General features: G+C 39.6%; 1 protein-coding gene across 1 annotated transcript; it reads right to left on the bottom strand.

The window, feature by feature from the left end:
• Window positions 1-115: 115 nt before the first annotated feature.
• Window positions 116-15,693, bottom strand: LOC117369634 (E3 ubiquitin-protein ligase TRIM39-like). The gene is made up of 12 exons (XM_033964933.2): window positions 15,591-15,693; window positions 10,276-10,411; window positions 9,519-9,862; window positions 8,578-8,758; window positions 8,014-8,109; window positions 7,586-7,675; window positions 3,887-4,030; window positions 3,091-3,238; window positions 2,768-2,818; window positions 2,645-2,671; window positions 1,601-1,776; window positions 116-864 (listed from the first exon to the last, which is right to left on the bottom strand). The coding sequence occupies exons 2-12, from the start codon at window positions 10,381-10,383 to the stop codon at window positions 496-498; spliced, it is 1,734 nt and encodes a 577-aa protein (XP_033820824.1). The 5' UTR covers window positions 10,384-10,411; window positions 15,591-15,693; the 3' UTR covers window positions 116-495.
• Window positions 15,694-23,225: the final 7,532 nt, after the last annotated feature.

Raw genomic sequence — 23,225 nt, 5'->3', positions numbered from 1 at the left:
TAATGTACATGTGTAATTTTATATGATCATCTGAAATCCAGTAATGGCCTATATCCAACATATATGCAAGTACCATTTGGATTTATAAACCTGAATATAAAAATAAATGTATAGCGTCTGCATTTGGGTTGTGAAATGTGATTTGTTAATTTTTTTCTTGATAAACGATTCAAACATCGGTACAGGTAAAACAATATTGTTTTAATTAGCATAGAGACAGACAGTTTAGCCTATGGTTTAACATTAGCATATTCATTAACTGGAATGCTCTGAGGTCAGAACTCATAATGTTCAAGTGGGAAATAACTGACCTCCCAGTTGCCTGGAGCATTAAACATACATATGTAGTAAGGATTTTCTTGGGGTTTAGATTAGATGTTGATTACTTCAGTTTAATGCAGTATATATCTTTTAGAATTTTTCAGGTTTCCAAAATAAATCATAAGGTTAATGTTTTTTAATTCATGGAAAAGGGTAGAAAAAGTTAACAAGCTTTTACTCAATAGTAGACACAGGACAGATGATCAGCGGAGCCTCATTTTTGCCAGACTTGTTGGTGCAGGGGCTGAAGAAAGGCAGGATGACATCAGTAAACCTGGCATTGAACGTGTACATGAGCACTTTGGCATCCACATTGTAGAAAGACACGATTCCTTTCTCATAATCCAGGAAGACGCCGATGCGAGAGGGGCGCTGGGTCACGGTGAGTGCAGTGGACGGCTCAGTTCTGAAGGCGTAGTCTGTTTGGTCGCGTAAACTCAAGAACCAGTATCCATGAGCCGGGCTGACAGTGATTTTACCCTTTCTGCACACGGAGCGACTCGCTATGCCAAGATCCCAGTCGGTCTTACTGCCAACCTCCACCTTCAATACACAAGACTCAGGGTTAGTGGTAAGATATTATATTGTGATGGACCTTAGCTCATACCAGGTTTTTTTTTTTTTTTGCAACTAAACTGTGTACATGATATATCACAGGTATTGGTCTATTCTTCATATTCCATTTTTTTTACATCTTAGTGCAAAGTAGGTTCATTTGAAGCTTTGTTGTCTAAAACAGTTAAAGACCGAGTGTGCTGTCATCTAAAAACGATTAAATTATTAAGTCACATCTTCAGGCTTTCTAGGGGATGACATTTATGGCTACCGGAGCTCACAATGGGCTCCACAGTCTTCTAACAAGTCAGCTGACATTTCTTTTATAAAGTTTTTTAAATGAATATTGCGATTTAAAATGTGCAAATTATAACACAATGATCCACGGGTGTCATAGATTATAGTTATATAGACAGCCCGAGCACAATATGTCTTCTTTAATTGTTTTATTGTGTGACATTCAGGAAGTATGTGGTTAGCATGCTAGCTTTGCAGCTGGCAAAACTCCATTGACGGCTTTAAAACTCTGCTCTGGCCTCTGACATTTGCGCAAAGTACTTATAAACTCGTCACAATGAATAATGATACTCAGAATGCATTAGGGAAGTGAGGAACTGCTAACAACTAGTTTTGTTTTTCACGTGTTTAAGACAGTACAAATAAGGTTTGGCGTCTCTTCGTTTAAAATGAATATAATGTATAACCTGACCGTGGCTCTACCCACCTCCCAGTAGTGGCGCCCACAGTCGAAGCCCTCCCTGGCCAGGGCACACACCACGCGATTGAACCGCTCTGGGCTGTCAGGGACCACCTGATGCTTCTCTCCACAGAACACCTGCTTCCCATCCACAGAGATGACCAGGCGAGGGTGAGCCGTGTTAGGGTCCAGTGTGATGTCCTCTGGGGTGACACAGAAGAGGGTTTGCATTATGACAGATTACAGACTACTTTTTCACTATAACATATTTAACACAATTATTTAAGATTTAATAAAATATTTTCCTTAGTTTTGTCTGTTTAAACAGTTTCTTTAGATGTTCTTGGAGACAAAGCCAAAATAACTTTGCCCAACCAGGTTAGTACTTGGGTGCTTGTTACTATGGTAAATTAGTTTGATGTAACACAACTGGGATTGCCCAAATAAAATTGACTTTTCAGAGCTTTTAACCATGTTATAGTTGTTTCCCCTCACCATTTACTCACCCAAAGTTGTATTTGGAGTGATTTGTGCATTTTTGAGCTGTCTTTAATTGCTTATTTTCAAGACGCCATTTTACTGATCAACCTCCGTTTTCACTGATGCTGGCATACGCCCACTGCACTGTACTTACTTAGCTCTCCAATTTGATTTTCCTAATCGTGATACATGTAGGATTCTGCAGCGTTGCTTAGACATTTTGATACAAATGAAACAATCTGCAGCTAGTTAGTGTAATGTGCAGCTCTCCATTGGAGGTGCTGACAGCTGGATTTCTCTTTGCTCTGATTATGTTTACAGCAACATCAGTTCAAATTGGGCACTGCAGTTTTCTAACAAAGAAATCATCGCCCTTGTTTATTTTATGAAGTTGTTTTAGATGAGTATTGCAATTTAAAATGTCCAGATTATAACATTATAATCCACAGGTGTCATAGATTATAACTATATAGCAGACACGAGCACAATAGGTCTCTTTAAATAAAATGAATAAAGATGTATGACTGCATAATGTAAACACAGGGAACACAGTTCAGTAATAATACTACAAGTAGCCAGTTGTAAACATACCTGCATATTCCTGGACTTTTTTGACCTCTAGAGAAAGAGAAAACATATTACAAATTTCTTTAAATATAAGATATGAAATATGAAATAAAAATGTCAGAGTGTGTATGTGTAATTGATATTTACTTGGATTGTGCTTGATCACAGGCTGCTCCAATTCTGGTTTTTGTCCTTTCCCTAAACAAAAAGATTTTATTCTCTTATAACATTGAATTTTAAGTTGTTGTTAGTTATTTCAAGTTGACTTTCCTTCAATTATCAGAAAGGTTTTCTTTATGCATGTCAACGTTAGAAAAGTCTAAAGTCTAGTCTTTCATTTAGCTATTTATTTTTTGCAGTTTTAGACAGACAACAACAACAAACTTAATTGATACATAAGGAAATTACTTGGACACAGTAGCTCACCGATTACAATATAAAAACTGTGCAAAAATATATGATAAACTTACAGACTTCTGTGAGTTTGCACATCTCCTCCTTAAAGCGGTCCATGGTTTGAGTGATGTTCCTCAGGATGACACCAGAGGACGGCTCTGAGCTCACAGCTGCACTGGACCAGTCTTTGGTTTGGGGAACAGCAGAGAGAGAGGAGAACGTCTATGGAGAAAGAAGGCAGGGAAGGACAGGTGAAGACAGGTGAGGGGGGACTACAGCAGGTCTGTCCAAACTATAAAATTTGAGATTTTTTTAAACAAATAATAATGTGCATACATTTATGAAATTAAATGTCACTCTTTTTAAAAGTGCACTATGTAACTTTTCAGGTAGGGGGTTTGCCACCTGCTTGTTTCTATGGAGATAATATTGTGTTGCCAAAGATGTTTTATAGTACAGCATATTTTTTTATTTAAAAAAATGACTTTATAATCATACAATCTTCTAGAGCGAGAGATAAGTAGTGACACCACCAGGCCAAGTTACAGGCCAGATCTGTGGTGAGATAAGCCTCCTCACAATTTGTTTTTCTAAGTATATTTTTTGCACCAATAAAGCACATAATATAACTGAATAAATGCAAGAAAGATAGACTTAATGCCATACTGTGGAACATGTCAGGTTAAGCAATTCAGTCAGCACACCCTGCCAGAAAATTTACAGCTAAGTGCACCTAAATTTCATTCAAATACGGTTCTATACTACTACTATATTAGTAAGTAGATAGAAGTTCATATATTTTTATTATATATCCCCAGACTATGTTTTTATGAGCCCTTTTTTGCAGGGTAAGGTTGTGTGAGGTCTTACAGTGAGGAGTTGTATGTAGTTGTCCGTCTGGAAAATTTGGTCCAGAGCGGCTTTCCTCTTCTTCAATTCTGACAGTTCTTCCTCCAGTTCATTCAGCAGCCTCTGGGCCCTGTACTCCGCAGCTTTGCGACTCAACTCTATAACCTAAGAGCAACAGGAACTTTAATATACAATGGAACATAAATGACAAAAATCATACTGCTAGGTCTAAAGTCATCCAACTGTACTAACCACGTGCAATACTCTATTATAATATGAATCACTCCCTGTGCAATATTTATTGATCCAAATACCAGGTGTTGGCAACCTTTAGCACCCAATGAGCCATTTGGACCTGGTTTCCACGGAAAAAAACCACAGGGAGCCTCAAATACTTTTTTGATATCTAAAATGAAGATTACACTATATTTTGCTTCCCTTTATGCCTTGTATAAACATAGTGTGTTGCTTATGAAATCCATGAAGTGCTACAGAGAAAATTAAATAAAATGACATTTTATTTATGTAATGTAATCTGTATAAATATTTATTTTACGTGGTTAATGGAACTATACCTGCCAATGCGTTTTGGATGGCATTTTGCCGGGTATACCGGCTTCCATGAGTGTGGCTCTTATTTTGAGCAACAAAAAATCATAAAATATAATTTTATTTTAATATTTCAAGATCACAATAACCTTTCAATTTAGAACTACAATTTAAAAAAAGAACCAACACAAAAAACACACTTCAATTAAATATATTATATATATTATAATTTATTTTCCCAAGCCACGCAGGGCCACAGTATAAGAATGCCATATACTGTAATCCACATAATCATATTGTCATGGAGATGTTATTGCTCTGCCTGGAATGTTCCACAGTATGGCATTAAACTCATCATTCTCAATAAAAACAAACAGGTTGCTCAACCAGGCCAAGTTACAGGTCAGATCTGTGAAGAGGCGTTCATGATCATAGTAAAAATATATGTCTGTCAAGTTGTTTTTGAACAATAAAACACCTGTAATAAAATAAATGCGAGATAGATATATTTAATGCCATATATTCTAGGTAAAGTAATAACCCTCTCCATGTTTATGAAGAGTACAGTATATGGACAACAATAAATAGCAGGTGTCTCTAAGAATATTGGACTGACAGTGATTTACATTATAATACAGTATTGCCTGTGGTAAGTGCACTTTTATATGTCCTTGCCTTAAGATGTATTTTTTATCCACTTTGTCCATATAATTTCCTATGTGAATAAATAGTGTGTCTGACTCTGAGTCTAATACGTTTAATTTTTGTAACTGATTATTTACTGTCAGGATGCCCTTCCTCCACTATATTCTCTAAGCTTGACCTACGGAACGCATACCACCTGGTGCGCATAAGGGAGGGGGACGAGTGGAAGACGGCTTTTAAGACCCCCCTCTTGGCCACTTCGAGTACCTGGTACCTGGGTTTCATTGTGGGGCGAGGCCAGGTGAAGGCAGATCCAGAAAAAATCTAGGCTGTCACTGATTGGCTGGTCCCCGTCAATTGCAAGCAGCTCCAGCTGTTAATTGGCTTCGCTAACTTCTATAGACAGTTCATACGAGATTTCAGTCGAGTCATCTCGCCTCTTACTAAACTGACTTCTCCCTCGTTACAGTTCACCTGGTCCCCAGAAGCGTAGTCCGCCTTTGACAAGTTAAAGAGCCTGTTTACCTCCGCCCCCATTCTTCACCAACCTGACCCCTTGCGCCAATTTATCGTAGAGGTGGATACTTCGGACACAGCAGTGGGGGCTGTCCTGTCCCAGAGGTTTGACCCCCACAATCGCCTTTTCCCCTGTGCCTTCTTCTCCCGCCATATGTCCCCAGCCGAGGCCAACTACGATGTGGGGGATCGGGAGCTCTTAGCGGTCAAACTCGCCTTGGAGGAGTGTCGCCACTGGCTTGAGGGGGCGGAGCAGCCATTCTTGGTGTGGACTGACCACAAGAATCTTGAATACATACAATCCACTTAACGCCTCAATTCTTGTCAAGCCCGCTGGTCCCTGTTTTTTAGTCACTTCAATTTCATCCTTACTTACCGTCCCGGATCCTGGAATGTCAAGCCCGATGCCCTCGCCAGTTCACATCGGAAGAGACCATCATTCTCTCCTCCTGTGTCGTAGCTGCCGTCCACTGGGAGATTGAGGACACGGTCCGGGGGGCCACAACCAATGACCACGACCCAGGTAACGGTCCACCTGGCAAACTTTTTGTCCCTAACTTTGTTCGTTCTCAGGTGCTTGAGTGGGTCCACTGTTCCAAATTCACTTGCCATCCCGGTGCCAATCGTTCCCTTTCCCTGCTTAAGCGACACTTCTGGTGGCCCACCATGGACAGGGATACTCGAGCCTACGTGTCGGCTTGCCAGGTATGTGCCTGGGCTAAGGCCTCTCACTCACCACCCTCTGGTCTCTTACTCCCCCTTTCAGTCCCAAAGCAGCCTTGGTCCCATGTGGCGGTGGACTTTGTCACCGGCCTTCCTCCATCCCAGGGAAACACGGTAATCCTGACTGTGGTTGACCGCTTCTCCAAGGCCGCCCACTTCATCGCTCTACCCAAGCTCCCGACCGTGAAAGAGACTGCTGACCAACTCACCAACCATGTCTTCCGCCTCCATGGCATCCCTGTGGACATCGTTTCAGACCGAGGCACCCAGTTCACGTCCCAGGTGTGGCCTGCTTTCTGTGAGGGGCTGGGTGCAACGGTCAGCCTTACGTCCGGCTTTCATCCACAATCCAATGGACAGACCGAGCGAGCCAACCAGGACCTTGAGTCTGCCCTGCAATGTGTGGTCTCCGCGAACCCTGCGGCCTGGAGCTCCTACCTACCCCGGATTGAGTATGCCCATAATTCCCTGGTGAGCTCGGCCACAGGCATGTCTCTGTTCCAGGTCTCCCTCGGAAATCAGCCCCCGCTCTTTCCTACAGAAGAGAGGGACCTGGCAGTCCCCTCCGTCTAGCATCACCCCTGGAGGAAAACCAGGACCGCACTCTTCGGAGCGGGGGCACGCACCAAGGCGGAGGCGGATCGGCACCGCGTCCCGGCTCCCGAGTACCAGCCCGGCCAAATGGTGTGGCTTTCGTCTAAGACCATCCCATTGAAAACCGACTCCTGCCCCCCCTTGGGCCGTTCAAGATTACCAAGATCATCAATCCATCCGCCATACAGTTGCAATTGCCTGCCCCCATCTCTCCGTATCCACCCTACTTTTCATGTTTCCCAGGTTAAGCCCGTCCACACCAGTGACCTCTGATGCTGACTGGATTTTTGCTGCCCTCAAATTCCTGCTCCCTGGACCATCCCAGCTCCTCCGCCTCTGGCTCTGTTCCTGACCCCGTGTTCCTGCTCCGGTATTGTCTGTTTTGTCTCCACCACCTTGTCTCGTCCTGGACCCCGGCTTGCACCCCGCTTCCCGCTCTGGTTCCTGCTCCCTGCCTCTGTTGTCTCTGGTTCCGTCCCTGTTCCTGTCTCCCGCTCCGGTACTCGTTGCTCCCTGTTCCTGTCCCTGCTCTCTGCGACGCATTCCCGGACTCTGGCTCGCACCCGGCTCCTCGCCACTCGCCGGTCTAATATATACCTGACTGTTATTTCACAATCTGTAAATAAACACTGTAAACTTGCCCCGAGTTCTGCACCTTTTTGGTCCCACCTGCACCAGCATATGACAATTTACCTCCAGTATTTCGGCCTGACAGAGCTGCACGTTGGTAATGAGGTTTAAAAACGCATTCACTGCCTCCCCTGTCTCCCTCTCAGCTGCAGCCTAAAGACACACAAAGGGACACAAAATAGGTACATGCCAAATAATAATGCAAATTTTACATTCACAGCAAAAAATAAAAATGCACTGGGAGGATACTTTGTGACAATTTACATTTTTTTCCTAATCTTTTAATTTCAAAGCCTTTTAGTCCACCTAATGCAATGTTTGCACAGGTGCACAGGACTTGCACTCAAGCTACGAATCCTCTGGTCCAGGGGTATACTCAATAAAAAAAAAATAAAATCAATAGTTCAAGTCCTAACTATAAAGATGGATAGAAAGTGATCAGTATCTCAGTAAAAAGATAAAAAAAAAAAGAAAGTAGAGTTGTCTTGTACATTTATGTCGAGTAGAGTGCTTTGAATCTCCAGGACTTTTGCCTCTCGTTCACTGATCAGGTCTTTGAGCTCCACGTCCACGATCCCCAACTGAGACTGAACACAGGACAACAAAAATATAAAAGTCCATATGATTGTAGAATTATAAAGATTAAATATACTAAATGCTGAGTTCACTGAAATTAGTAGGTAAAGTTAAAATCAATATAATTTCGTGACAAGAGACTACCATTTGAACAAAAACAGAAGAAGAAGAAAGCATATTCTTACACTTAAAGTTGAAAAAAAAAATCAAATATTGAAAAGAAAAATCTAATATTGTATATATACTCACATAAAGATATATTTTGGTATGTTTTTGATGTGGAAACATGTTCAAAAACATGATCAGAAAAAGTAATATGGGACCTTTAATATTATGGATTTTAGTATTTTGGAGCAATACATACTGAATCAAATATTGATACTGGCACTGCACTGCCGTTGGTCTTTTCTTCTGACAGTTTTTGACCCCATTAGCATTGAAGGATGGGTCAAATGCACTTATTTTTGGGGCCATTGTACCTTCCTGATCTGCCACTCCCTCTTGACGGGCGTGACGCTGTGCCCCCTGTGGTCAGATGACTCCACACACGTGCTGCACACACACACATTGTCCACACGGCAGAACAAGTGCAGCGGGCACAGGTGTAGCGGGCACAAGGGGAGGCTCGGGTCCTGGTCATGGGCACTGCTCACCGTGTATCTGCCAACATTAACAAACCATGGTAACAAAAATACTGCTCAAGAAAATCTGGAGTACAGTGATAGTACAGATGATACCCTGTCCATCCATTCCATGGTTTGGAATAGACAGAGAGCATCAGTTTTGGTTACCAGGCTGATTTTAAATGCAGCAAGTAGGTATAAGGTATGACAACAAACAAGCAGAGGTCTGCTAGAAGAAAGAAGAAGTTTTTAGAGTTTAAGAAGACCAATTGAAATATGCATTTCCTTCTTGTTCCTGCCTATAACCTCTGTCATTGTCAGCCTTTCACTATCAGCACCTTTAACAATGAACCCATCACATCTCAAACTATTCATACTCTCCCCTCCCTCTCCTTCCTGCTCTGCACATTTCCACTTCAGCAGCAGAACCATCAACATCTAACTTTTCTGCTTAGGGGGTCTGCCACCAGCATGTTGTCATGTAAATGTATTTTTTACTCAGAATTTTCCACAGTATTGCATTAAACATATCTATTATGTATTTATTCAATTGCAAGTTTTTTATTGCTTAAAAATACCCTAAAAAACATGCATTCTTACTGTGAGTAAGGTCGCCTCGCCATACATCTTACCTGTAACTTAGCTTGGTGTTGTCACCTGCTTGTCGCCATAGATAAGATAAGGTAAATACCATACTAGGAACATTGAAGACAACAACATTTCCATGCAGACCAGCAGATGGCAGGCTGACCTTCAGTTATGCATCTTTAATATGATCTTGGGTGTGTGTTTCTTACCTGCGTTGAAGAGTGTAAGGCGGAGGGAGGTCATCATGGTCTTTGTTTGTCTTCTGAAAGCGATTCATCATCTCATTAATAACTCCCTCGGGCAGCTCACCTCTGTTGGATGTGGATGTGCGCCTCATTGACATGGGGCTGTGGTCCTGCCAGCTCCTGGCCTCCCCGGCCACAGGTCCTCCTGTCATGGCCGCTTGTTTGAAATGCTCCGTGATCTCCTTCAGTGTGCGGTTTATGTGCAGCTCTGGGCGGCGGTTGAAGCTTTCTTTGCACATTGGACACTGGTACATTTTGGAGGCTCTGGAGGTGGTTTTACTGGTGTTCCAATAATAGGAGATGCAGGCCTGGTAACAGAAATGTAAGCATAGTCTTTATTCTTTAATAGAATCCCCATTAGCTTCCATCAAGTGGCTGCCAGAAAATATCAGAAAATGTAAAAATGACAGTTTAATTTTACATGCATATAGTGTACAGTTGTGTTTTCAAAACTAGTTCAAAGATGTCAAGTTAATATAAGGACATAAGGATCATCTGCTTACATAATTTAATAACATGAGATTACAGTAAAATGATCTAAACTCCACAGGCCTACTGGCAAATACGTCTGATTAAAAGACTAAAATAAGCAATGTGGTGAAACGAGACTGTTAATCTGGGCCCATCAAGTAAGCAAATCTGAATTACTCAAAACTACACAAATTAATTATTTTGATAAAGTGAGACGGTTTGATTTGAAAGTAATTTACACTGATGTTACCTGGCAGTAGCTGTGACCACATGGTGTAGACACTGGGTTGTTGAAGATCTCGAGGCAGATGGAGCAGGAGAACTGGTCCTCAGAGAGAAAGGTTGCGGGTAATGCCATCTTTCTATGATTTGAGAGAGGTGAGAGACTGGAGAGAAAAAAGAGAGAGGGAGAGTGGGAGATAGAGAGAGAATGAGTTTTAGGATATCTGCTGATAAGATAAAAGCAACATTTAGACTAGTATTGAGTATTGTTTTAAAATACTGTGTGTACGCATGAGTCTTGTTAAATAAACTAATAAAAATAACTTTAAGGTCCTATATTACACAAAACTGACTCTTGTGAGCTCTGTTATAATGTTGACATCAGTTTTTATAGTCCACAGAGCAGTAGCATACCTCCCACAACAGCTTTAAGCAAAAACATGAACATAAACTTGTCATCCTTGAGAGATTTAGGGGGCACAAATGTACAGTGTGGATTTAATGCACGTTCAACCAGACAAGCAAGTATTGCATTTTTTAACATGGGAAAATTAGCCAATTATTATAAACAGTATAAATTTAAGTAATGTTTCTTCAAAAATATTGCTTTGGCTTTAGCTTCCTGTTCATAAGCACCATTCATTTTGAGGACTTTTCACCATTCACCATTTTGATTTGTTGTTGCTGTGGTAACTGTGCTCATTTTTCATCACTCTGAAACAGTTCACTATGTAACTTTCTTGGTGGCGGGTACTCTACCTGCTTGTCTCCATAGAGATGTTGTTGCTTTGCCTGGAATATTCCACAGTATGCCTTTAAACGTATCTATATATCTTCATTGAGACAAGCAGGACACACCACCAGAACAGGTTACAGGTCAGATCTGTGGTGAGACGCCCCTGCTCAAAGTAAGAATGCATGTTTTTCAAGATAGTGCCGTAAGTTTAATGCCATGCTGTGGAACATTCTATCTAGATGAAGCAATAACATCTCCATGGAGAAAACTAGGTGGCAAGGCTCTCACTAGAAAAGTTACATATAGTGAATCTTTAAGGATCAAGTTTCAAGGGATACAAGGTGTTTTTTTCACATGTTGAGTCCACAGAAAGTGTTAAGTCATGAATGGAGGTAATGTTGACAGCCCAAGCCGGTATTTCTGGATCTCTCAAAGCTGTTTTTACTTTTGAGTTTGAAAGATTCTGACACATGCTTCATTACAGACAATAGAAACCACTGCTACTTTAATAATAGACCATCACAACTCAAGCCATAAACCATAATTATCAATCATCAATATTGTATAGGCCGAGAGTATAGATGACTCGACACAAAATAAGACATCGCAACCTTCTATAGTCCAATACTTTTCTATACAGATAGGGGGCAGCCAAAATGAACTTTTTTGGAGCTTTTTACCATATTATAACATTCCCTCATCAAAAACATGCCTGAAGTTAACTAGCATTTTCTCCAGGGCACTAATGTAACCTTCCTAAAGGTTAGCAGTATGATTCTGTCCAATGCTCAACCCTCAAGCCCACATCTTTCATGCTCCCGGTCAGCTATTTTCCATAAATATACAAAGGCATGATACAAAACAATACAACCTGATGTGATGTGCGGTAGTTTCATTAGTGGGATGCACGCAATTGTAATGTGATAGTGTTCTGAAGGAGAAATGAGTGAAGCTCTCCTCTTTAATACTGTTAAAATGAAGATTTTGGTTGTTATACAGTATAGTGAGTTCAAGGGTCTAGTTAGTAATATAAATGATCAGGTTCAACATTTATGTATTTACCTTTTGGATATTTCACAGGAAAACATAATGTTATTAAAAAGGAAGAAAATCTGGGTCGTGCCCCCATCTGGGAGTATGTAATCTTCACATTATAGACTCTAAAAACCACCAATAGAAACCACTGCTCAGTAATAACAGACAAACACAACTCAAATTATAAAACATAGTAATCAACAATATTGTGCATGCTGAGAGTACAGGCGTCATAAACACGTCAGAAAATAATTCATCAATTGTAATACTCAGACATTTTGTATAATGGTTGGGCGTTATTCATGGGTTTCACCTTCCTATTAAATGCAACATTTTGAGTTTTTCCCCATTTAAAAGATATAGATATAGATATAAAGATAATATTTAATTTTAAATTGTTAATTACTCTGGAAACAATCCCATTTTTTATCATTTAAAAAGATTGTAAAAAAACAAAAAAAACAAACAACCTTGTTTGTTGTTTCTGGACCTGCTTGTCTCCATGGAGATGCCTAGATTGTTCCAGAGTATGGCATTGAACCCATCTTACATTTATTTAGAGAGTCATACAGTTTGCAGAGTCATACAGGTAACAGATTTAATGTTTACCATCTCAAAAACTATTTAAACCAGTGTCCTCAAAATCAATGGCTTATACTCTGGAGTTAAGCAGTTTAAATTAGGCTAAAAGCAATATCTTCAAAGTTTGCTATAACAAGCTAATTCAAAATGTAGTCAGAAATAATCATGGACGTCAAAAACATGGAGGAACAATCTGGACTATCACTTGTTGACATCACAAAGGGAAACCAAGCATTATGACCCTTTTCTGACTTCCATAAACAGAAACATAAATACATACCAGTATGTACGAAGTACGAAGTGAACTGGCATACTTAACATAGTTGAGATAAAAATGATCAGTTAAAAATGATAGATGAGTGAGTTTTTCCACATGACAAGACTTAGGCCAAAAAGAGACATTTGAAACACCATGACCTTCCTACTGAAAATAAATAGAAATATCAATGGTTAAAACTGTAGAGTAGTTTTCAAACACCACATTTTAACTGATACATCTGACAATATAACAGTACTCTTAGTTGAGTAAAGGTCCCTCTTCTTCCCACTGTGAGTTTACACGTGACAAAAGCTTTATGTTTACAGTATTATATTATTTGAACAGTTGGGTTTTTTGCATCATTCCTTCAGATGTGATTTTGTTTTTCTCAGTTTTCAGGTTTGTCCTTTGAAAATACCAAATTTTGCGTATTATTTAAATATTCTTTATGTTTCCAATTACATTCAGTTAAAATTATAAATCAGGTGTTTTGTCCTGACAGTTACTCTTTACATTACTCTTTAGTAGTAGTTTCCCCAAATACTTTACACTATTTTGCATTTCACTTGAGTATTGTTATTTTGAAGTAATCCTCTTACTTTAGTAAACATTTTAGGGTACTCTACCCACCTTTGGACAACATAATATAAAGTTTGATATGCCTAATTATAAAACTGGAGAAACAGTTAAACATTAGGCTAGTACAATATATTGTTGAAGAAAATATAGACGATAAATGATAATATTGAAACTAATTCATGCCACTGATGACACTTAGTTTGTATCTATTTATTTTCATTAGTTTATTTTATTTTATCAGGACATTTATAATGGGTCATGGAACTTATTTTTGCAACTTTCTGCAGCTCAAATCTGATCATAGAACAGAAAAATACCAAATGTTCCCCACGAGTGCAAAGAAAAAGTGATTAATGATTAATATTGACCCCCAAAATGATTTTTTTATCTGACATATATTGAGCAATAAGTGGATACAGTATTTATGGTGGCAGGTCTACATGAGGCCTGTGGTGCTTTGTGCTGTTAGTACACTGTTATTGGCCTGTGCATGTGTCTGACGAGTGTCTTAAAGGAACGTGGTTAAACCCGTCTCACTGGACTTAACATGTAAATTATATTTGTGGCAACAGTTCTTATTCTTTTGTCATAAGCAATACTCACCAGTGGTTCTTATGTAAAATCAACAAGCATGATTGAGTTTGTGAATACACAAAAACAATTACAAATTAAAATAAATATATAATATAATATATAATAATAATAGAATAGAATATATATAATATAATATAATATAATAATAATGATCAATTTCTCTCATTTTACGGCTCCAGATCCACTCATTTTTGTAAAGTTTTGGCTACGTAAATAAAGTGGCCCCAATTTTATCCTTTTAATGTAGTACTGAACAGTCAATGTAAAGATTAAAGGTGCACTGAGTAACTTTTCTGGTACCTATTTGTCTCTGGATAGATGTTGCCTTAAAATCTTCCACAGTATGGCATTATTAAGCTGTATATTTCAACGGGGACGAGCAGATGACACTGCAAGCCAAGTTGCAGGTCAGATCTGTGAAGTGACGCTCCCATTCACAGCAAGAATACATGTTTTTTTTGGGTATTTCAACCAATAAAAACACCTGTCATTGAATAAACACACAATATAGTTTAATGTGGAACATTCAAATCAAAGCGAGAACAGCTCTATGGAGAAAAGCAGGTGATGTACACTCCATCAGAAAAGTCACATAGTGTACCTTTAAATAAATCTGCTCAGATGCATTTCAAGAGTATGAAGATAACTCCAGGAGCCTCACCAAAACAATGTCCTGCATTATAATGAAAGTCATAAGCAAATAAGTATATTATCTGTATATTTGACACAATGTGGGACAGCTACACTTTAAATTGTTTAAATATGATTGCGTTGTCCAACTATACACAGCATGGAGGATCAAAAATAAAATCATTATAACTACCGGTAAATAATTGCAATGGATAAATGTTGGAATGTATTCAATTAGAAGTTAAAATACGCTTGATTTTTACATTTCGGTATTAATTTATACATTTCTACATTTATATATTTTTAAATATATTTATGTTAACAATTATTTTATTTCATTATTTTTGGTGTATTTTGATTTATTTGCATTAATTTTACATGTATTTATTCACACATTTTTTCTTTTTTCAATTTTCTGTGAGGCTCACAGTGATGGACAGAACTTTGTGCTCTCCTTCCTCTTGTTTGTGTGCAGGCAGCTATTTGGGCTCCAACACTTCAGTCTCTGCTACTGTTATTACTACTATTACTATTACTAATATTACTATAACTACTTAGTGGCCTTCGTAATATTAGTAACTATTCTTAAAGGTATTTTGGCTTTGACTAAATTCACATAATCAAACACTAAAATGTTAGAAAATCACTATGAAACATTACAAAACCATATTTAATCTTACTAATACTTATTATACCAAAACATAGGTAAACAAATCTTATCATAAACTTAATGTAGTACTCAATTCACTGCTATCCACATGTGAGCTATTAATGACTTTCAGCTTTCTGTTAGGGGACATTTTGAGGACTTTTCATCATTCAAAAGAGAGACCATTTAGTTTGAAATAGTTAATTGCAATAACTACTGTTTGTCATCATTCTGAAACACATGTATGAGTAAAATGTAATGATTTTAAAGTGATCCTACCTGGTCGGCCGTAGTATCCGTGTGTCTGTTTTTCACAGTGTTGTATCAGTGCTCATCTCTGCACCGGTTTCTCCTGCTTTCTGCTAGTTATTCATTCTTTCCCGTCACCAACCTCTGAGCTATTGTTATTATGTGCTTGACCCCACCCTCCCTCCGCTCTGCAATATCTAAGTTCAAATTACTTCAACTTAAAGTATGTATATTTTTTTTACCTAAAATACACAAAAATAAAAGCATGTTTTTTTTCATTTTTTTACTTTATAGTTTTTATTGCATTGAAAAAAATATAGAAAAACATGCATCTCTCATCTCAAAAGAAAAACACTTTTATTTGACCTGGAGGATCGCCTTAAGCTTGTTTCCATGGAAATGTTGTTTGTTTGGCTTTAATATTCCACAGTATAGCATTAAACCTATCTATCACTGTGGACAATGTTTGAAAGTACGGTTTTGACATTCTGTTTCCATGGAATTATGCAGGTGACTTTCCACATACCATCACTTTAAACTAAGGACATTTTAGTTGATCTGAGTAGACTTGAGGTTGGCGATTAAAATGAGAATGATCTACCAAGGGAATACGTTTTTGTGTACTTTTTTTTTTCTTTTTCTTAATTCAAACAACACAACTACACTATTTTAATAAGGTCATTGGTAGATTATTTTACTCAAGCTGCTCGACTGAGATAAGATCCTTGTAACTTTAACTTTTGGCAGTGCTCTCCCTCCCCCCTTCCAAGTGGTGAGTTGCATGTGACCCAACCAGCTTAACAGGTGTGGCAGCTCTGCACAGAAATAACTCACACTTACAGCTAAAGAGAACTCTCCCCTAAAACTATAAACACAGGGTTGAACTAACAATGGCATTTAAATTAATTGCAATTTTGCCTTGTGGCATTTTTGCACGATGAAAACATGAACGCGTCTATGGTTAAGACATAAAGTTCTAGCTCTAATTTCTGCAGGAGTCTTGCTTTATAAAAATAACACATAGGTCTGGAAAATATTTTATAAATTCTCTCTCTTTGCTGTGTTTCCTTTCTCCTCATCTCCTCTGTCTTTGTGGTGTCTCCTCTGCTTCTCTCTCTCGTTTAATTCTCCTCATTGTGTCTCCTCTTTCCTAACTACGTTTCCTCACGCTTCATCTCCTCTCTGTGTCTCCTCTCTCCTCATCTCCTCTCTCCTCACTTTGCCTCTTCTCTCCTTGTCTCCTCTCTCCTCGCCTCCTCTTTCGTCTCCTCTCTCCTTGGCTCATCTTTCCTCACTGTGTCTTCTCTCTCCTTGTCTCCTCTCTCCTCGCCTCCTCTTTCGTCTCCTCTCTCCTTGGCTCATCTTTCCTCACTGTGTCTTCTCTCTCCTTGTCTCCACTCTCTTTGTCTCCTCTCTCCTAACTGTGTCTCCTTTCTCCTTGGCTCATATTTCCTCACTGTGTCTCCTCTCTCCTTGTCTCCTCTCTCCTCACTGTGTTTCCTCTTTCCCAACAGTGCTTCCTGTCTCCTCACTGTGTCTCTTCTCTCCTTGTCTCCTCTCTCCTAACCTTGTCTCCTCTCCCCTTGCCTCATCTTTCCTGGCTGTGTCTCATCTCTCCTCGTCTCCTCTCTCCTCTGTGACTAGGAATTCCTGCAGAATCAAGAGGAAGAATCAACGAAAAGGAGACGAGGAGCGAAAAATAAGATATGTCCATGTTCCTCCCTGTATGACATATGGCCTTTGTGATCTACTTGTACTGCGTGGTGTAGTGGTAGGGTGATAGTTGCAAAAAGGCTTTGATTATCAGATTAGATGTGTTCTTACCCCAAAGAAATTCTTGCACACTGTCAGATGCATTGTTTCCATGAGATTATATATGATGGTGTATGTTTGCTGAATGTATTGCTTTAACTTACTGTGCAATGTTTATGTCAGTTGTTAACAGCTGTGTAACATAAATGTAGAAATTGTGGTACTTATTACTTCAGCTTACTCCTTTTGAGCATTGCATGTTATTGTCAAGTTTGTGTGGAATTGTTTGACTCACACAGACTCAACTAAACTGATATCCGCCTCAGTGGTTTCTTTTATTAAATGATTCACAATTATTGATTCAATGAGACTCAACAGAATGTTACACAACTTTTTTGGCAGATAGTGTCTCTGAAAACATGGTGCGGTGGCTGAGTGGGTCGCACTCATACCTCACAGTAAGAAGGTTTTGGGTTTGATTCTTAGATTGTTCAGGCCTTTCTGTGTGAAGTTTGCACGTTCTCCCTCTGTCTGGGTAGGTTTTTCTCTGGGAACTCCAGCTTCCCCCATGAAACCCAAAGCATTCACCATTGATAAAATCCTTCAGCTAAGGTAGTTCTGATCAAGACTAGCAACAAGATCATGGAGATGGGTCCCACTGCTCCTCACAGGTTGCCACAGTGGATCAGTGGTTGGGTCAAATGGAGATGACAGTAAAGTGTAGCTTAACCTTAACCTGAAAATGCACAAATCACTCAGTTCCTCCAGGCTACAGTCAGTGTTCTTCTTTCAAACGGCCCATTTTCCATTGTTTCTTTGTTAGATTAGTACAATGTGGTCACGTCGTCTTTGTACAGGTGTAAATCTATCTAAAGGTGCAGTCTGTGCTACTTTGGGTTTGTCACCTACTTGTCGTCAGTGGAGAAGTTATGGCTTTTCCTGTAATGTTCTAAACTACAGCATCTAACTTGTCAAACAGGTGAATTTACGAGGTCAGATTCAAGTCAGATCTGTGAAGCGGCAACCCCACTTATAATAAGAAACTGAATTTGTGTTTTTAAGGTTTTACTATCAATGAAACCATATATAATACAATTTATTAAATGAAAGATAGATTAGTTTAATGCCACACTGGGATATTTTTTGTAACATAAGAACAACTACTGTGAAAAAGATGCCGATATGAAATAAGTGTCTAGTTGCATTGTAACTTCCCAGCTCGAGCTAGGTACAAAAAGCCATGGGCTGAACTTCCAATAGTGCTGAGGCCCAAAGCCACGGGGAAGAAATTGTCATAAACTTCCTCATCAAACATTGGAAAAAGAATAAAGGTGATGTTATTGACCACGGCCATAAGAGCCAGTAAAGAGATGATTCTTGCAGCCCTCCTCTTCAGCGCGTTCCTCTCTTGCTCTCTCTTCTCTCCTGGGCCAGACTTTCTCAGGGTCCGGACTATAAGCAGACTGAACATGATCTCAGTGGAGAGGGTGGGCACCAACAGGCTCAGTGCAGAGATGGAGACAAACATTGGTACCATGGTGAAGAAAACATTGCTCAGACCACAAGCTACCAAAGAGAAAAACATGAAAGACCTACGGACTCATGACAGGTAATCATTTCACTGTAACACTGTTGCAGAAGAGGGTAGTACTCAGTTACATTTACTTGAGTAACATTTTAAAGAAATTAAGTTACAATTTTAAGTTTATGTTGACAGTAAATGATCTGAGCATTTTTGCTTCTTGTGCCGCTCGTTCAGATATGATTTCGTTTTCCTCCTATTTGTGTCTATCATTGAAAATACCAGATATGTATGTTTGGTCCTTCCACTTGCACCTTATAAATCAAATGTTATGTTCTGACAGTTACTCTTTAAGTTACACAGTAGTACTTTTATCAAATACTTTTTTACACTTACTTGAGTAATTTCTTGGACCATTATTTTATACTTCCACTTGAGTAATATTAGTTTAAAGTAATGTTACTCTTACTCAAGTACAGTTTTTGGGCACTCTACCCACCTCTGCAAAGTTGACATAATTATATTTCAGATTTGGATTTACTTATTTAAGTTTGGTTAACTTGGTTTGTAATTTTACTTCCCGGTTGGACACAGGCAGCAGATATGGCACACGTAGAGGTTCCAGGTAACTCTAACTTGCAACCATAAAGTTAAGAATAGCAATAATCATCAAATATAGCACAGCATCTTTACTTTTAACTGCCAGAAAAATGTCCTTCTTGCTCATAACTGTCCCTGCATTTTGGATGGAGGGACAGTTATGAGCAAGGAGGACACAGAGGGATTCCTTTATAGAACCAAGAGTTACATAGAAGCTCAGAGTAGAGCCACTGCTCCTCCACATTCATAGGAGCCAACTGAGGTGGCTTGAGTATCTGTTCTGGTTGCCTTTTGGAAGCCTTACGTCTCACTTTGTGGCCACAGAGCAACTGTAAAAGCTGGAGGAGGTGTCTGGGGAGAGGGGGAGCCTGGAACTTTCTGTTGAGACTGGTGAAAAAAGAAAGATTAATCAAAACTCACCTATGGCCATGATCCACAGAGGTACAAGACAGGCCAAGCGATACTTGATTTGTTTGTATCTGAAAAAAGTAAAGAGATACAAAAGTAACTTAAAAATTAATTATTAAATATTACACCCCACTGTGTTACCATGATGATGACATTACCTGATGAATATTATGGGATGGACCACAGCCAGGTATCGATCGAAACAGATGTGCCACTGAAACAAGGTTCTTGCCAGAGTTATTGAGCCCTGATAGAAGTTGATGAGACGGACAAAAAAAGTGATTTGAGTAAAAGACTGGACCAGCCACAGGTAGAAGAAGACAGCGAACAGGATCTCAGTCAGCAGAAGGTTTAGGGTCAAAATCTCAGCTTCTATCGCACTTTTTTTACTTAAAATGATCAGAGCCAGAGCCCAGAGGTTGACAGGAAGAGCAATGGAATATTCAGTACAAGAAATCACTAAGTAGAAGTAATCCCCAGGTAACATGGACAAAGGTGCAGTGGAGTTAGCCGCCATTATCGCCAAATCTGATTGAAACAAAGTATGAAAATTATTGGTAAATTGCTGGAATCTTAAAAAACTAAACAAAAAGCTTGTATATGCAAAAATGTATTGCTAAATAAAGTCTAATAGGTTCATGGATTAAACTTTAAGGTACACTATGTAACCTTAATTGTGGAGGGTTCACTACCTGCTTGTCTCCCTGACGATGTTATTGCTTTGCCTAGAATGCTCCACAGTATGGCATTAAACTTACCTCTTTGCAGACAACCAGGTGAGGTTACCAATGACAAGTTACAGGTCAGATCTGTGCAGAGGGGAACCTGCTCACAGTAAGAATGTATGTCTGTGTAAGAATGTATGTTATTCAGATATTTTCTTATGAATAAACTCCCTTGTAATTGAATAAATGCAAGTTAGATGAGCATAAGAATAGTGTAAGACTGAGAATCAGCTCCTCCAAATCCAAGGCCATGGTTTTCCACCGAAAAAAGGTGGTTTGCTCTCTCCGGGTGGGTGGTGAGTCTCTGCCTCAAGTGGAGGGGTTCAAGTATCTCGGGTCTTGTTCACGAGTGAGAGAAGGATGGAGCGGGAGATTGACAGGTGGATCGGTGCAGCATCTGCAGTGATGCAGTCGCTGTATCGGTCCGTTGTGGTGAAGAAGGAGCTGAGCCAGAAGGCGAAGCTCTCGATTTACCGGTCAATCTACGTTCCTACCCTCACCTATGGTCATGAGCTCTGGGTAACGACTGAAAGGACAAGATCGCGGATATAAGCAACCGAAATGGGCTTCCTCCGCAGAGTGGCTGGGCGCACCCTTAGGGATAGGGTGAGGAGCTCAGTCACACGGGAGGAGCTTAGAGTAGAGCCGCTGCTCCTACACATCGAGAGGAGCCAGCTGAGGTGGCTCGGGCATCTGCTCAGGATGCCTCCTGAACGCCTCCCTCGGGAGGTGTTCTGGGCATGTCCCACCAGGAGGAGGCCCCGGGGAAGACCCAGGACACGCTGGAGGGACTATGTCTCTCGGCTGGCCTGAGAACGCCTTGGGGTCCCACCGGAGGAGCTGGAGGACGTGTCCGGGGTGGGGAAGTCTGGGAGTCCCTGCTTAGACTGCTGCCCCCGCGACCCGGCCCCGGATAAGCGGAAGAAAATGGATGGATGGATAGATGAGTGTAATGTCATACTGTGCAACATTCTAGACAAAGCAATAACATCTCCATGGAGACAAGCCGCTAACATACCCTCCACCAAAGAAGTTACATGTAATAGTGTCGCTTTAACCAGGTCCAAGTCTGAACTAAACCAGATCTTAAGCAGTACTACACACATTGTAGACATGAACTGATCTATGAGATAAAACCGGGACCAACATTAACCGCAACTAAACCTAGATTACACCAGGACTACACAAAAAAGGTGAAACAGAATCCGTGGATACAACAGTCAGTTGAGTTATAGTTATTATTTGTTAACAGTTAACAAATTGACAAAATGTGCAAATATTTTTTAGAAATTCTTTATAATTGACAGAATGAAACACCTCCTCACCTGGCCTGGTCATCGCGTGAAATGATCTGCAGCCGATTCAGAAAATTGGAGCCAGTGGTTTTGCATTTTATTTGAATGAACGAATTATCAACCAAAGGGAAGAGGATTTTCCAATGTTTTTTTTCCCCCTTGTCAACACTTTGACATGTTACACGCTGCCTAATAATGTGAGTGAATGAGATAATGATCATGTTCAAAGGCACAATGGCAGTATAATGGTTTAGACATGGAGACATAGAGGTTGTGCTTGTTCTTCACAACACATCTGGAAGTGAATGTATGTTTACAATAATTCCAAATACTATTCTCAGTTTAGAAGGGGCTTGTATCCAATATTGAACCATGAACTAATGTAATGAACTGTTAGCTGCACCCCTTAGTTCCTTCTCTCACTCTGATGTTGAACCTGTGAGTTGAACCCCAATAGAGAAAAAAAAAAATGTAATTAATTAAATGCCTTATAGTGACAAATAATGTTACTTTTGAATACTCATCTTAAATAATACATCACATCAGATTTACACTATGGACACCAACTGATAATTCTTTTTACCCTACATTTATACAATATCATGAATGAATCAAATATTTTTGTTCATGTCGTTTTTGCTCAGGGACATTACAGCACAGGTTAATAGTCTTGAGTACTGAGCCTGTTGTGCATATTTTAGATACGCTCCAGTCATATGATTCCTGTGATTCTCCAGTGTTTATTGTGACATGCAAATAAAAGCATGAACTGCAGCTGTAATGCCCCATTGGAAGTAATCAAATACAATGACACCATGCTGACAGTTTAGCAGACATTTTAGTTAACACAACCAGAAACAATGAACGCAATTTAATTCCCTTTCTAACGTATTTAAAACTATGGTTCCTGAGCTTCAGGAGGTATATTCCTCTGAAAATATTTGAGTCAGTTTTAATTCATACATTTTGTCCTCCTTTGGCTTATTCTGTGTTTAAACCCATTATAGCAACATGTAAATTGCATTTAGTCCCCTAACCTTTAGACCTAGAATAGTACTTTTGGACCTGGTTTAGAAATGGTGGTACTCCATAGGCCAAATAGCTTATGTGGCGGTGGTGTATGTGACAAATTTGAGGACACAGAGGAATACAGTCAGTCCCAAATGACCAGTGTAAAAACTCTGCCTATAACATTTAAGAGTAAAGTGACTATTCCAAAGTAGCATCATATCAACACGTATTGTTCCACTCAAAAGAGATTTTATTTGTGCAAAGCAAATTTACTTATATAAATAAAAATAAATATTAGTACAGGTATATTAGGGGGCACAAAACAACCAAAAAAAAAAAAAACCCAAACAAC

The sequence above is a fragment of the Periophthalmus magnuspinnatus genome, chromosome 1 (genome assembly GCF_009829125.3).
Source record: "Periophthalmus magnuspinnatus isolate fPerMag1 chromosome 1, fPerMag1.2.pri, whole genome shotgun sequence".
Lineage (NCBI taxonomy): Eukaryota > Metazoa > Chordata > Actinopteri > Gobiiformes > Gobiidae > Periophthalmus > Periophthalmus magnuspinnatus.
This window is presented reverse-complemented; position numbering and strand designations above follow the sequence as displayed.